We start from the raw sequence: 13,308 nt of genomic DNA, 5'->3' as shown, positions 1-13,308 counted from the left end.
AGAATATAACAGTTAAGAACAGGTTCAGGCAAGTGCCCTTAGTATATATTTTGCCAGCAAAATATTATTTGGTTTGCAAGTATGTGACACTTTGTGAACACTAGCAAACATGACAACAAACTGATGGAAGGGAATGAAATGAAATGAAAAGAACATTTATAAAGTGCATGGCTACAAGAAAGCCTCCCAGCACTAGGCATGACTAGTGATCAGATGGAACAGCATAATTTAGGGGAACCGGAAGGTTTAGAGTTGTTTCCTGAAAGCAAGATGACCAGTCTCTTTCCGGAGGTGGAGGGGCAGAGGGTTCCAAAGCCTGCCGGCATTCAGGGAGAAGAGTCTGCCGCCACTTCTGGCACGTTTGATTCTAGGGGTGTTGATTAGGTGAAGTTCATCCGAGCAAAGCTCTCTCCTTGTTTTATAAGGCTGAATTACAGCCGGGAGAAGGGGAGGACCAATCCCCTGCATGGATCTGTGAACGATACAGAGAGATTTAAAGAAAATTTGCTCGGTCACTGGAAGCCAGTGTAGGAGGCGGAGGGCAGGTTTTGCGGATAGGAATTTGAGTGTTCCCGTCAATAGTCTGGCTGCGCAATTCTGGGCCATCTGAAGTTTGTTGATCACAGAAGTAGGGGCTCCCAGATAAAGGACATATCCATAGTCCAACCTGGAAAGTAAGAGAGATTGGACCATAATTTTCTTGGCTTGGGAAGGGAGCAAAGAAAACCCTTTCCTGGCCATTCTGATCAGGCCGAAAAAGGTTGCGACTGTCTTTCTAGCTTGCGTTTTGAAATTCAGATTATGGTCTAACCAGATGCCCAAACTCTTTATTTCTGGCTTGGGTGTAGGTACCGGGCCCATGCATGCTGGCCAGATGGTTCTAAGTGTAGTATTGTCAAAGTTGCTCAGAGTCATAATCTCAGTCTTTCCTCCATTTAGTTTCAAATGGGATGACCCCATCCATTTAACCACTTCCATCAGGCATGCTTTCAGGGTCGTGGAGTAATGTATGGATTGATTTAACCCTACAACTAGTTGGGTGCCGTGGACATAAGTGACCATATGGATCCCAAAAGGAGCCACGATCGAAGCCAGAGGGACTATATATGCGTTGAAGAGCGTAGGGCTCAAAGATGAGCCCTGCGGTACACCACACCGGAGAGGCCGAGGTTTGGAACACACGCCTTCTCCAAAAACCTGAAACGATCGTCCTTTCAGGAAGGAGCGCAGCCAACTCAGAGCAGTTGCGGCTACTCCCAAGCTGATGAGACGATGAATCAGGACTTGGTGATTCCCCGTGTCGAATGCCGCGCTCAGGTTCAATAGTATGATGGCTGCTGAGCCTCCTGCATGTGAGATTTTTCTGCTTTCCTCCACCACCGCTAGCAGGGCAGTTTCCGTGCTCTGCCGGGGGCAGAAGCCTGTTTGGGACCGATGTAGAAGATTAAAAGTTTCGAGGAAATTTGAAAGAATATGATTGACATATTTTTCAGTGATTTTTGCAATCCCAGGCAGAAGAGAAATAGGGCGATAGTTGCCCAGGTCTGAGGGATCCAGTTGAGGCTTTTTAAGGAGGGTTTTGACCATTGCTCCTTTCCAGAGGGGAGGAACTATTCCTGTGCTAAGTGAGGTGTTGATAGCATGGGTGATCGTGGGGCCAATAGTGGATGCTGCCTTTAATAGGATGTTCATAGGAGCTGGGTCTCTTCGTAATCCTCTTTTTACTGTGGACATTATGGTCAGGAGCGTTTCCTGGGGGAGTGGAGGAAAAAGCTCCAGGCGATGAATGGTGGAGGGGGAGTCGGGAGAAGAGTTTGTGCATACAGGATCGATATGGGGGAGTGTTTTAATGATGTTCTGAATTTTAATGTAAAAAAACTCAGCCTGACTTTCGCAGCGAGTACAATGAGGGTCAGAGGGAGCAAGAGGGACTGGGCTTTTGAGGAGCCTTTTTATGATGGAAAAGTGCCAACCTTTCTTAACCACTGAGAATACATCTGGGCAGCTTCCTTTTCCTTCTTTTTCTTTAGGCACCTGCCTCTTTGTCAAAAGGGCCCAGCCCTACAGAAGGCAGCCTTTCCCTGCCATGTCTCCCCCACTCTGCCGTGTCTCTACAGCACTGGAACACAAATGCAACGACCCCAGATGAGTTAAAGCATCACCAGTGAGGTGTACGTGTGCCTCTAGGCACATTGAATGTGTAACATACATTTGGGCACACTCCTTACACTTCTGAATGCTCCAAAAAGGGATGGATGAAATTCATAACAAGGAACGTCAGCAAACAAAAACTGTGCATATCTTCGAAACCAAATGGTTTAAGATATTATATTACTGGACTGAAAACACAGGGCAAAGAAAACAATTGTTCGTCACCTGTAGCTCACAGATATAGCTAACATAATCCATCATCTGCTGCATAATTTGCAGATTTTAACAAATAAAACATTTTGTTTCCTGCTCAATTTGATTAAAAGTTACTAGAAATGTGGTGTCGCTTGCAGCGGGGGGCACTTCGCAAAGGTCAACTGCACCTTTCAGTTGCATATTACTGTATTTGGGTGTGAAACTAGGACAAATAAGGCGAAGCCCCAGAGCAGGTAAAGACAATGCCTTCTAAAACTGCAAATCGTGCTAAGTCAAAGAGCATTCTAGGATGCCAGCTTTACCCAAGGTTGCGGTATTATTACATTCCCATGAATAAACACCTCCTTGGCTAAATAGTTCTCTTCTCAAAAATACTGTCGGACAATTCCATGTGCAACAATTCGTTGCAGAATGATGCAAAATACCCGAGTCTTTAACAGACGTCAAGCTCCAAACCATTTGAACAGTTGCGTAACATCTTCCTTGCGAGGTTGGCCATTCATGATGTTCCAAAGATCCTACATCCAGATAGACTCTTCTCTATACACTACCTTCGTTCATTGAAACCTCTTAGGAGCCCACTGGTGTAAACATTTTTTTGCTGATGATGTGCCTTGTGCCAAAGTCTCAGCACTGAGCCCTGTATCTCCAAATGGTGGGAGACCGTTATTATTTAGGCTGTGATCTGAACCAGCACACCTTGTACTTTCCTCCAATCTCAGGTTTGCAAAGGAGAGTAAGAAATAGCTTGTGCTCTGCTAAGTTTCCAACTGACCTTTTACTTGTGGTTTCACCAAAGTGACCTTGACTGCGAGGTGGAGGTAGAGGGTGTGAGGTAGCTACCGCTAACTGGATTTCCAGTTGCGATAAATACCTCATAATCCAAGTTTTCCTCTGGAAAATGAGAATTATCTGCAGAATCAGTGTTTTTTATACCAAAATCTGCATGTATCATAATTTACCGCATATTTTCTCTCCGTAAAGTTTGCAGCTCTCACCTGCTGAAATTTGTCAGGGCCAAATTGTGATGGGTGCGGTATAGTGCATTACCCAGAATTTCGACCCTGTGCAAACTGTTTGCACATGGTTTGAAATGTATCCCCCACCTCGCAATCAGGGCCACTGGATTTTCTTCTTGATGTATAAACCGAATCAGCCCTTAATTCCTGATCTCTCTCCTTGTTCAGCTGCTGGGAAAGCAAAGTGTCAATTCCCAGAGTGGTATTTAACTCGTAATGGAAGTATATGGACCAATCAGACGTGGTGTGTGATGTCATAAGCAGGCAACACTTTTTCCAAATAATTGCTTAAAGGGGAACTCCAGTCTTTTCAGGGAATCAGACCCCATTCCACCCACCTTCCCATTGCTTTTTTATTATCCTACTGTTCAGTAGAAAAATGCTCTTTGAAAGTTACTCCATTAAGATTGTTACTTCCTGCTATGTGCCCCTCATGAGCCTGCTTGGTTCAAGAGACAACCATTGCATAGTCACAGTAGGGCCATGTGCTGGTGCACAGCTAACCTGAAGGAACATTTCAAGTGCTTTTATATCACTGTTGTGGCAGAAGAAACAACATTGAACAGCCCTTCTGAAGTGTCCCGGGTAGGAACTTTAATTACTAAAAAGACACCTGGAGTTCCCCTTAAAATATCATAGCTTTATACCTTATGACTGTTGCCTCTTGTTCAGAACTACTTACTACCAAATCCTGCGTGTTTTAATCTTAACCCTGTGATCCCCAGAAGTGGAGTTTTCTTCCTGAGATGTGTCTTGTCCTCCGGCATGCCTCGGCGGATGCTTTTATTTAACCACGTTTCTCTTTTCCCCTTTCCTTTGATCGCATCGCTGCGGCCGGCCCTCCCCTCCGCTTGGGTGCGGCAGAAGTCCTCCAGCTCGGCGTCTTCCGAGGCCTCTGAGACGTGCCAGTCGGTTAGCGAGTGCAGCTCCCCCACCTCGGTTAGTTCCGCGGGGGCGTGGTCTGCTGGGGAAAAGGTGAAGCCTTTGGCAGCATTGCCGCCTCACTCCCGCTCATCCGCGCTCATTGGTGATGCTCGCCGCCGCGCTGTTCACTGGGCCATGGGTGCACACTGGGGTAAAACCATCCGGTGGGTTAGGACACTGCCATTTTAAGAATTTTGTAGATTACCATTTTAAATTTTGGGGGGCCCGGGCAAAACATATTTTGGGATCCCCTACAGTAACAAATGTGGTTATTATTAACAATTTCCTGCTAATTTAAGTCCACATGCCTAATAATACTAAATTATGTGTTGCATTTTAACCAAGTTCAGTTTCTCAGGGGCCCCTGGGCAATTGGCTACTTTGCCCTTACCTTAAAACATCTATGGGCGGCTCTTGGTCCAGCTGCAATTTCCTGCTGATGGTGGTGTGCCTCCTGCCCATGGCGTGGACACATTGGCTATCCTGTGACACTGTCCATAGAATTTGCACCATGTAGTATTACAAATGTGTTTCTGGTAAGGTCCAAGGGATTTGCAGGTTGCTTTTTTTTAGATTAACTTCTTGTGCAATAGGATTAAATTGCGCAAATATGGAGCTTTTTTTCCTGTTTTCCTGTAGATAAGCGCTGAGCACCAGTGACACTGTGTGCTTTCAGCAAACCCAAGTTTCCATCAGAGAGGATGGTTTCTGAATATTGAGTAGGGAATATCATTATTTCTTATTATGATAGACCTAATATCGAGGACAAAAATATTGACAGGTAAGCATATATAGATTTTCTATACCTTACTCCACATATATATACCTTGACAATATATATTTTTAAGGTACGTCGATGTGGAGTTAAGAGTAGTACATCTATACCTCTCTATATGCACATAAATGTCGATGTTATTGTTCTCGATATTTTGGCTACCATATTAAAGTATAACAAAGTTCCTACTCGATATTCCAGACCAAAACCCATCAGAGCAGAGAATGTTTTTTTTAAAAATCTGGCCGCAATGTTATTTTGCCAGATATTTTCTGGGTTTCTTGCCCTGCAGAATGTGTTTTTTAACGGCCACGCCCATCTGTTACTCTGCTTGGGATCTCTTCCAGTTCCTCTTGGTGCTACAGATGAGTTTTATCTACTCGGGCGCCCAGTAGTAGGATACTCACGTTTTTATTTGAAGTGGCCCATAGGCTACTTTTTTTACAAGTACCCAGCTGCAGACGTCCTGTTTTTTTTGATTGGCTGCCTCCCCTGGGTTTGAATTGCTTGTCCCTCCTCACCATGGCCACTGATCTGATTGGGCTACTTTGATCAGAGTACTACTTTTTTGGCTGGACATGGTTCTATTGCAATTTGCTGAACCTCTTTGGGATTCTCTTAGTAAAGTGTGTAAGCACCTATTGAATAAGACTAGTTTGTAGCTCTGCATTCCTGAGGTATCCTCTTAGTACAGTGTGTTTGTTGGACTCAGCCCTTGTGCTGTATTTCCATGGGCTTTTAATTACTGTGTGCATGTGTTCCCATAGATGCAATTCTCAACAAACCACTTGGAACTTTACCCCAGTGTGCCATCCAATCACTTTCACTCCACTATCAATTTCATCTCGGTCTTTGGCACTGCTGTCCAACGGGGGGAGTTTCTAGGAACAAGCTGGCTGCCCATCCCCCGCTGAAGGGCGCATTTTAAACAGAATGTTTGGTGATTGGTGGCCAGGCTCTTGGAGTTGCTCTATGCAGTAGCAAGACACTAATAACATTAATTTGATCATTTTTCAAAAGCACGTTCATAGTTTCTTCAACTAACAGAAAACTGCTCTTTTCATGTTTCTTTACTTGAAGCAAAGCAGATGAAGTTTTTTTAATCTATTAAATTGCTAGTTCCTGTTCCTACAACGAAAATGTTGCATGAGTCTGCTAACGCTGAATGGGTGGAGCGCTTTCTGGAGAAAGCAGTAAAAGTTTTTCAGTCCCACAAATGCTTGTGGTAAAACTAGAATACCTGTTGAAATTATTAACGGGCCCTATCCTCCTCAGCAACCCCTCTCTCCCCACCACAATGGTGCCTAGTCATTTGTTGATTTATAAACCATTAAGGGCTTTAAGAAGCCGCTGTACAACGGTGCAGAGTAGCACCTCAGTGCCATCATGTTTTGTAGCCGGGACTCCCTGCATGGTTTGGAAAACCCGGTGATCCCACTTAAATGTAATGCTAGGTACCGCGCTAAGAAGAGGCTTGAATGTCAGAGTAACTTCCTAGTAGTACTCCACAGTCAGATCAACTCTGATGTGAGGGGGCCAAGTCTTCAAAGTCCTCTAAACATGCAGCTGTCAAGGATGACATCTTACCAATGAATAAGTTCCTCTGTGCACTGATACTAGTTACACTTCTTGCCCGCCCCCCTTTCCACCAGCCCTTGCTCTGGGCTTCGAAGACTCAGATCAGTGATGCTCAGATGGACGTGAGGGAACCTCTTAACAGTAGCCTTCACCATCGCTTTAAAGGTAACCATTCTCCCTCCAAAACCAAATAAATAACCATGGCCAGATGGTACGAAGGTTAGAGGGTAGAACAGAGGGGTTGTTTTACTGTTTCTTGTGGGAGCACCTTTATAATGCTGTCCTTGTAAATACGTCACATTTTCTTAAAGGTTTTAGCTTCCAGAACATTTTAATGAGCTGCTTTACCTGGCTTCTGTTGATCATTGGCTTTTGACTATTCTAACTTAAAGGACCCGTGTGGCCTTCAGAACTCTTTGGTGGTAGCAGAGAGCACACAGTCGTACTTGGAGTGTGCTGAATCACAGGGACGGGCAAGGATGGATGCCCTTTTGGTGCATCGGTCACACAGCTATCATACAGTGTCTGGCCTGTAGAGGCTGGGTTGAATTGACACGTTATGTAAAGAAGACCTTTGCTTTATATTGATTTAAAACCCTGGTTTAACGAGTCAAGCAGTAATGAGCTAAAGGTGTTTTGACCAGTTAGGTAAAGAGTTGTAATTTGTCAATTACATTGCACAGGGCAATGGATGTAGCATTAGTTTACACAGTGACAGTGCTGTATGACTGTAGCGTGAACGTTCAGGTTATTTACAGCTCTTGGTCCATTATTGAATTATCTGTGCTCTGCTTTGAGTAGTTTGCTTGAAACAAGCCTTGCTTTTCATGCATTGTAATTTCCAGGATTGGTCTAAGGCCAGTCCTTATGACCAGCCCATGCTGGCCTCACTACAACGCCGGAAGGACCGTGTGGAGCATCTACGTGAGTCAGAACTCGGACCAGGATACCAAGGAATGAACACTGAAGACCCGCATCGGCCCAGGATGTCCCCGGCCACCATTGCTGCCAAGGTATGGGGCCATTAAAAACACAAGTATGGTATTGAGAGTTGCTGCTGAAGGAATGGTTCTGTAAAGCTTAAGGCCTTGAGAATTGGAAAGGAGTGTTCTGGATTGAGATGTGCCTTTCCCGTCAAGAGTTAATAAATATAAATGTTGATCGAGAAGTGTCTCAGCCTTTGAAAGATACAGTAGAGGGATCTTGTCTGAACCATCTTACTATTCAAGCAGCTGTGGCTGGAAAAGTGAAAGACTCTTGATTGAGAATGTCTTATCTTTAGCTAGGTACAGAGGATGATTCTGTGTACTTAATTGCCTCCCTCTTCGATCAGTATAGAAGACTCCTCTGGATATAAATACGTGTTATTTTTGAATACGTACTGAGCAGGTACACTCATATAAAAGGGTCTTCAGCATGTCCAGAAGAGGGCTCTGGAATAACATGTCCTATCCTTTGTAAGATACAGAATGGGTTTTGACTTCAATAGTGTATCAGCCTTTGAGGGGATAGAGAGGAGGGTTCTGGATCGAGAAGTCTCTTAGCCTTTGGGAGATTTGGAGAAGGGCTCTTGTTCAAGAAGCGTATCAAGCTTTGAGGGATATGGTGGAGGGCTATGGATCGAGAAGTGTCTCAACCTTTGGGGATTGAGAAGTGTTTCGACCTTGGGGCTCTTGATCAAGATGTGTATCAATCTTTGGGGGATACGGAGGAGGCCTCTGGAATAAGCAGTGTCTCAACTTTTGGGCGGATACAAAGGAGAGCTATGGATAGAGAAGTGTATCAATCTTTGGGAGATACAGAGGAGGGCTGTTGATCAAGAAGTTTTTTAACCTTTGGGGCATGCAGAGGAGGGCTGTGGGTTGAGACGAGTCTTAGCCTTTGGGGGGGTACAGAGGAGGGTTCTAGATCAAGAAGTGTCTCAGCCTTTGAAGGGCACAGAAGGCCAATGAATATGTGTCCTACCTTTGCTAGGGTCATAAGTGAAGTACAGATACCAACGTCCTATTTTTTGTAATTACAGAAGGGGGTTGTGGACTGATACATGATTTAACCTTTGAAGGTGAAGGAAAGGGCTCTGGGGTTGAAGAGTGACACATTCTTTCAGCCTTAATGAAAATGGCTTTGTCTCCAGAAGTGTAACTGTTTTCTGACAAACAGTTCTATTTTTGACCTTCATACCTTCAAGCACTGCTAACAAGTTTCTGTCAATGGTCACAGTCTTTCATACACCACAGCCTACTCACTCCATTCCACCTCTATTCCCTCACTTCTGGAAAAACTGGCATTGACTAGCTCTCATTCTCTCTCAATGCAGTCAAACTCCTCCTTTCACTTTATATGCTCTTACCACCAACCTGTCTTTCATTCCTGTTTCTCCCTTTACCCCTCATGTTCTTTCTGTGCCTCACTCATCTCTATTCTTCTTACATCTTAAAGTATTGCCCTCTCTTAGGGACCTAATACTTTCATCTTGACTCTTGATCAGTGCCCACGAATCTCTCCAGCTCTACTTATTTTGCTGTTTTGCTGTTTTTATCATTTTATTCTGTCTTGCTTACTTTCCCTACCCTCTCCTCCTTGAAACACCTCTCTGGCCCCTCTTCCTTTCTTCCCCTCTTTCCTTTACCCTCACCTCTGCTATGTCTCACTTGCACATCTTCCTTTCTTCCCTCCTTTCCCTTAATGTTCCTCCCTGACATTCCCTCATTGCTCCTTCTTCTTATGTTCCCCCTTTTCTTATATCTTACTTCATTATATACACATGGTTTCCTTTCCTTTCTTACCTCCTTATCCATTATTCTTCTCTCTAGTTAACTCCAGTTCCTTTGCTCATGCTTTTCTATTTTACAATAGCTGTTCTTTCTCTCTGGACACCTTCTAGCTGTCTGGTATAAACTTCCTTCTATCTGCTCTGAGGACCTCTGCAAGTACTGGATATAAGGAGCTTGGGACACAAACCCTAAAAATGTATGGTCTAAGTTATGCTTCTCTGTGCCTAATCTTCTTAGTTCTTTGACAGCACGGGGAGGAGGTGTCACCTGCTGCCAGTGACCTGGCGATGGTGCTGACCCGCGGCCTGAGCCTGGAACACCAGAAGAGCAGTCGCGACTCACTGCAATATTCTAGTGGCTACAGCACACAGACCACCACACCTTCATGCTCGGAGGACACCATCCCCTCCCAAGGTACAAAAAGCAGGGTTTGATTAGTTATATGATATATATACTTGCATCATGTTCAGAAATACTGTACATTAATGGGAACATGTTGTTGAAAAAGAAACAGTACCTTTGGTGGTATATATAAATTGTGGACTGGGGGAATGTAGTTTTCTTTTTTCCAGGAATTTTTGGCCACAACAGTAGTTTATCAAAGGTGACAAACCTCATATTTTCATCAAGTTGGAAAGTTTGCGAACTTTGCCTGATACTGTGGGCAAAATACGTTTTTTCTGCCCACCAATATTAACTTCATGCACACTTATTTTGTCATAGTCCAAGTGCAGAGTAATAAAGTCTATGCTCCCCTGCTCAGCTTCTTGTCACAAAGCTTCCAGACAACCCTCCTGGCATTCCGCTGTTTCTCACCTGGGGAATGGCAGAAGAACTCCCAAACAGTGGAATACTTGGTGTTCTTCTGAGGTTTCAGATCATCTTTTCTTCACAAGACAAAGATACAGAAGATGGTCCTGCAATATCTTGATGTGCATTGTCTGCAATTACAAAGAGCTGGAAAACAGAATCTGCATCAAATCCCAATTGCTCAGGTCTCCTGCTCCTCACCAGGGGCGGCCTTAGGCATGTGCAAGCTGTGCACCTGCACAGGGCCGCCAAACCCCAGGAGCCGCCACGCCAATACTGTAGTCTTGTGCTGACTCTGCCTAAGTGTGAGAAATTATGACGTCACACGTTCATGCGACCTCGCGTACACACCAATTATATTTCGGCTCCTCAACCGGCGTTTTTTAAATCCTGAGCTACAGCCGGCATTGTAAGGTAAGCGAGCTTGCTGCTCGATACCCCTCTTCTTCATTTGTCCTATGCTGCGCCAGACAAGGCACACACCCATAGCTGAATCGGCTTTTTACCGATTCTTTTTGCTGCACGATACCCTGCGTGTCCCGTCTGAGGATTAGACGATGGCCTACCGCCCCCACCTCTCTCATTTATCAGGAGAGGTTCGCCCCCAAGCCTTTAAATAATACCGCAACAGACTGTGCCCATTTTTGTAAACCTTTGCCGGGCGGGAAACTTTCTCTAACTCAGAAGGTCCCTTCTTCGCATACAATGACCATGTTTGCCTGTGTAACCATTGGCAGCATTTATGAAACACGAGCACGCCCCACGTTTGGTTTAAATCATGTCGCCCCTACCTAGCCATTTTAACCTTTGCCAGTATCAGTAATAATTGTGAGTAGGGGCACGTATTTTAGGCCACACTTAGCCTTTCACGTTGAGCCCCCCCCCCTCTTCCGGGGCCCCCTACCTACGCTCCCTGCCCAGGGCCGCCATGAGCCTAGAGCCACCCCTGTCCTCACTAAAAGGTGGATGTGCCACCTTGTTCTAGGGGACATCAGCATTTTAATGTGATAGAGGGGTACCTCCACTCTCATCTAAAATAAAGTTCAGACCGGTCTTTTCCTTGGCAAATGGTCCTCGGACCATAAAGAAGTCCTGCTCTCTTTGCAAGGTGTGCCGGACCCACAGCCCTGTTTCAGACCGCTGACTTGGCGTACTGTGGAAACATTGAGTTGACTGAACACTTCCCCCCCTCAAATGTTATCTAAAACCAGGCTACATCTAAATGGAACATTAGGTCCCAAAATGTGTTGGTAGACTCTGGACTTTTTTTTGAAGACCATGGAGCCAGCACACCGAAAATGGCACCCACCATCTGCATTCTTGGTACACAGACCACAGACCAGGAGATGAGACTCAACACACTTCCATGAGTTTTATAGTCTGGGGACTCAGTACCAAGATTGTGGACTATGGAGAGGGGACCTGGTGTGAGTCCACTAGATTTATAGTCCATTGTCTGTGTACTGAGATTGTGGTCTATGAAAGAGAACACAGCAAGAGTCAATGTGTTTCATAGTCTGTGGGTCAATGGTACCGTGACCAGGGACTACTTCAAACACAGGGTCATCTGCCTGTTAGGAGTCATGAACCCCAAGTGGGGTTCAATCACCCTGAAACACAAACATTTTTTTTTACATTTTTAGCTTTGTGGGAGACCTTTGGAAGTCCCTCCAGTTAGGTCTGGGGGTCAAGGTGTTCCTACCTATCCCCTTATGTATCCTTTTATTTAATTTTCTCAGCATGCGTGGACAGTAATCTGCCTACTGTAAGGGTGGCCACAAGATAAATTTTTTCTTGCAGGAAGCCAATGAAAGCTTTTGGGTTCTCAAACCCCACTTAGAGTACATGAACCCAACATTGATACCTAGAAAAAAGCTTCCTGCCCAATGAAATAAGATTTTTCTTCCTACTTTTAGGTCTGTGAACCGGGATTAGAGAACAGTTCCCAGACTAACAGTTCAAATGTCTCTAGCCTTTAAACCTTTCAAACCTTCTCAACACTTTTTTATAACTCAAATTTTTCGAAAACTATTGAAAGGACTGCACAAAACCAAACAAAGACAGATGCTTGAGTAAAGTTCTATTTTCAAACCAGGTTTGGTTTAAAATTGTTAAGTGTCTTTTTGTGAGTGGAAAAGATTGCTAACAAGTTAAAAATAGGAAACATTCCTTTTTTTTGCCCCCCTCTATTCCCTTCCCCGAAGTGGCGTAGCTAGACCATATGCCGACCATGGCGGCCCCAGCGTTAGCTGACCACGGCGGACCACCACCCCTTGCTACACCACTGCTTCCCCATCGTCCTCCACTTGACAGATTTCGATGAAACTTGTCATGCCGAACCCAAATTGGATGATTTTTTAACAGAGTATATTTTGTGCATATTTTTCATATGGGTCCAAAGTTATTATGAAAATAAAATATAGCTTTTCAATGGAAACTCTGACACAGACTGAATTAAAATACGAAAATACGAAATATTCTAAACTATTGATATGAATTAAAGAAGAAGGCTGAATGAACCCAAATATAAATAAAGTAAATAATTATGGTTTATTGTATTAAATCAATAAAGATTCAAAAATGAGGTAAATGAATTAAGAAATAAATGTTCAGATAACTCAAATTGAAAAGATAGACATTTAATGACGGAGGATGTAATGGTACAATTACCAGAACCAGTAGTAGTAGTAGGAGGAGGCAGTGGATGTATTGCGGGGTAACGTAGTGATAGGGTGATGTAAAAGAGGTCAATATAGTAACATACAACCAATCTGTTCTTGGGCGTGTAGTCGGTTGGTATTGCTGTGGATCTTCCTGGTAATCTTGAATCATCGAAGGCGTGCCCTTACCCCTCTTTCTAAAAGTGCCAGAATGGCTAAGGATCCAAGTCTCGAGGTTGCTCGTGGAAGTTTAGTGTTGGTCAAGTGGTACATAAACTAGTGGGAAAAGGAATCAATTAAGAATATCAAAGAAAATGGTGCGTAAGAGAATGTGACTGTGTCAGACCATGAATTGAGTTTATTGCCAATGTGAGGAATTTGGACTCTGTTAAGTTGAATGG

General features: G+C 44.2%; 1 protein-coding gene across 7 annotated transcripts in view; it reads left to right on the top strand.

Moving 5' to 3' along the window:
* The window catches only part of MTSS2 (MTSS I-BAR domain containing 2), a 320,542-nt gene that overhangs the window by 282,698 nt on the left and 24,536 nt on the right, over positions 1–13,308 (top strand). For 4 of the 7 annotated variants that reach the window (XM_086945290.1, XM_086945287.1, XM_086945289.1 and 1 more), the window contains exons 11-13: positions 4,251–4,361; positions 7,509–7,676; positions 9,686–9,851. In XM_086945290.1, coding sequence (XP_086801416.1) covers positions 4,251–4,361; positions 7,509–7,676; positions 9,686–9,851 — 445 coding nt within the window. The remainder of the gene's footprint in view (positions 1–4,250; positions 4,362–7,508; positions 7,677–9,685; positions 9,852–13,308) is intronic. The other 3 variants (XM_086945291.1, XM_086945288.1, XM_086945292.1) reach the window with 2 other exon arrangements.

The sequence above is a fragment of the Lissotriton vulgaris genome, chromosome 12 (genome assembly GCF_964263255.1).
Source record: "Lissotriton vulgaris chromosome 12, aLisVul1.2, whole genome shotgun sequence".
In the NCBI taxonomy this organism is placed as follows: Eukaryota; Metazoa; Chordata; class Amphibia; order Caudata; family Salamandridae; genus Lissotriton; species Lissotriton vulgaris.
The sequence above is the reverse complement of the archived record's forward strand: the minus strand, read 5'-3'. Positions and strand labels throughout refer to the sequence as shown.